The sequence below is a fragment of the Durio zibethinus genome, chromosome 10 (assembly GCF_047325235.1).
Source record: "Durio zibethinus cultivar Kanyao isolate XHJ-2024 chromosome 10, ASM4732523v1, whole genome shotgun sequence".
In the NCBI taxonomy this organism is placed as follows: Eukaryota; Viridiplantae; Streptophyta; class Magnoliopsida; order Malvales; family Malvaceae; genus Durio; species Durio zibethinus.
In genome coordinates this window covers 28,435,986-28,437,840 of record NC_143171.1, presented here as the reverse complement: position 1 = coordinate 28,437,840, position 1,855 = coordinate 28,435,986, and the positions used below count along the sequence as shown (strand labels likewise).

General features: G+C 36.4%; 1 protein-coding gene across 1 annotated transcript; it reads left to right on the top strand.

The window, feature by feature from the left end:
- The first annotated feature begins 1,086 nt into the window (after positions 1-1,086).
- Positions 1,087-1,855, top strand: LOC111293083 (uncharacterized). The gene has a single exon (XM_022885805.2). The coding sequence runs from the start codon at positions 1,139-1,141 to the stop codon at positions 1,508-1,510; it is 372 nt and encodes a 123-aa protein (XP_022741540.1). The 5' UTR covers positions 1,087-1,138; the 3' UTR covers positions 1,511-1,855.

The following is a 1,855-nucleotide window of genomic DNA, read 5'->3' as shown; positions in this document are numbered from 1 at the left end:
AATGCTCCAAATGACAGAGTTGAAGGAGTTGGAAAAGGACATTATCCTTATCCATCTAGTCTACCCTTCTTTAGTTCAAAGTTATAGTATAAAAGTTCATTAATGACAATTAGACAGACAGAAATGGATGTTGTATGAATTACATATAAGAAGCATTGCAGTGACACACAAGCTCACCTTCTTTGATGATGCATTTTCAATCTTACATATCCACTTATCCAGATATGAAAAAGCAAGAAAAGGGGAAACAAGAAACAAAAGAATAAAGCAGTACTGCATTTACATGAACCATGGCGTATAAGCTTTTCTGAATCTATCCTTTACCAAATCAGGGCAACTCATGTTCAGTGGACAGAGAGTAGTCATTGGTTCATTTCATATAAAAGAGAACAATACGATGAATACATTAATCATGTCCACGATGGGGTGAATGCTACAATACCTTGAAGCTAAAAGCCTGATTAGGTCAGGCATGTGGCAACCTCAACCAAGGTAGACCCAAGTCTTGCCTCTGCAAAATTGGCCAATGTTAGTGCCTTCTGAGCTGAAGCAAAAAGGGCTTCTAGCTAGATGCAAATGAGCTCTATAAAGTCGTAACAACAGAAAATCAAAGAGAAGAAACATATTCTACTTGGTAGGATCCACTGCTTTGCCTAACTGATAGGGGCATTCACTTTGCATTTGCTGCTGATTCCCCTAATAATTGCTATAAAGATATGTGCAGGCTAGCGGTTTGGCATGAATAAAATATCCAAAGAATCCATATGAAATTAATATCTATAAAGAATGTACAATTATTTAAGTGTCCAATTAGTTCTTTATATCCCAGAAAGCATAATCTGCTTTACAAATTTCCGTATCCTACAAAGTATTAAGAACTGTTTAACAAATAATTGGAATATAGCTAAAATTACGCATGATCTTATATCTAAAGAAGATTATTCTCCTGATATTTGGTTGAGGGACCACAATCCATCAAGATTTTTCATGTTTATCTGAAATTGCTTTAACATACAATAAAACAGTGCACACGCAACTACTATATAAAGACACCCTACTCTTTTCTTCCTGTACTACTCAGCACTCACCATTTAAATTAATTGGTCAGCTGAAATAAAAAAGCGATACAGGTATTAAGATGGAGTCCAACCGCAAGCGCCGAGGGTTCATCAAGGGGAAGCTGACACCATTCTACCGAGCAGCCAAGCCAGCACCAGCCATGCAGTACACCAGCAAGGTGAAGCCAAACCAGGCTTCTTCTACAACAACTTCTGTCAGCTATCGAGTTCAGCAGGAGTACCTGAACATTTCCCAACCAAAGCAGGTGTCATTTATTATACCTGCTGACATGAACCGAGAAAATTTAAGCCAAATTGACAGCTTCTTTGGCTTTGCTGGTGATGAAAGTGTTGATATGAAGGCTGCTAGTTACATCTCTTCTGTTCAAGAACGTTTCAAGCTTGAACGAAGCAACTCTGAACGAATTAAGCTCCAAGAAATCACTTACTAGACACCAATGGATAAAGTTCCTTACCTTCTTAGTATATTTAGTGCTCAATTAAGTTAATAAATTCCTTTTTCAGTTGCCATACATATCCTAGAAGATTTCCCGTTTGTGCATAGAATTTGAAGGTGTCCCATCCTTCTGTAATTGTTTTATGCATAATTAAGCATAGTTAATCTTGTCTTAGGTTGAGGCGCTTTTGACTTTTTGAGCTTCTGCATGTGCATGAGTTTGTAATTCAAGCGAAACTGATTTTGCCCTGTTTCTCATGCAAAGTTTCGTTCAATATCAGTCAAATTTTTATATTTTACAAATAAAATTAATTGCATAATATATATTTTAAAAATAAAA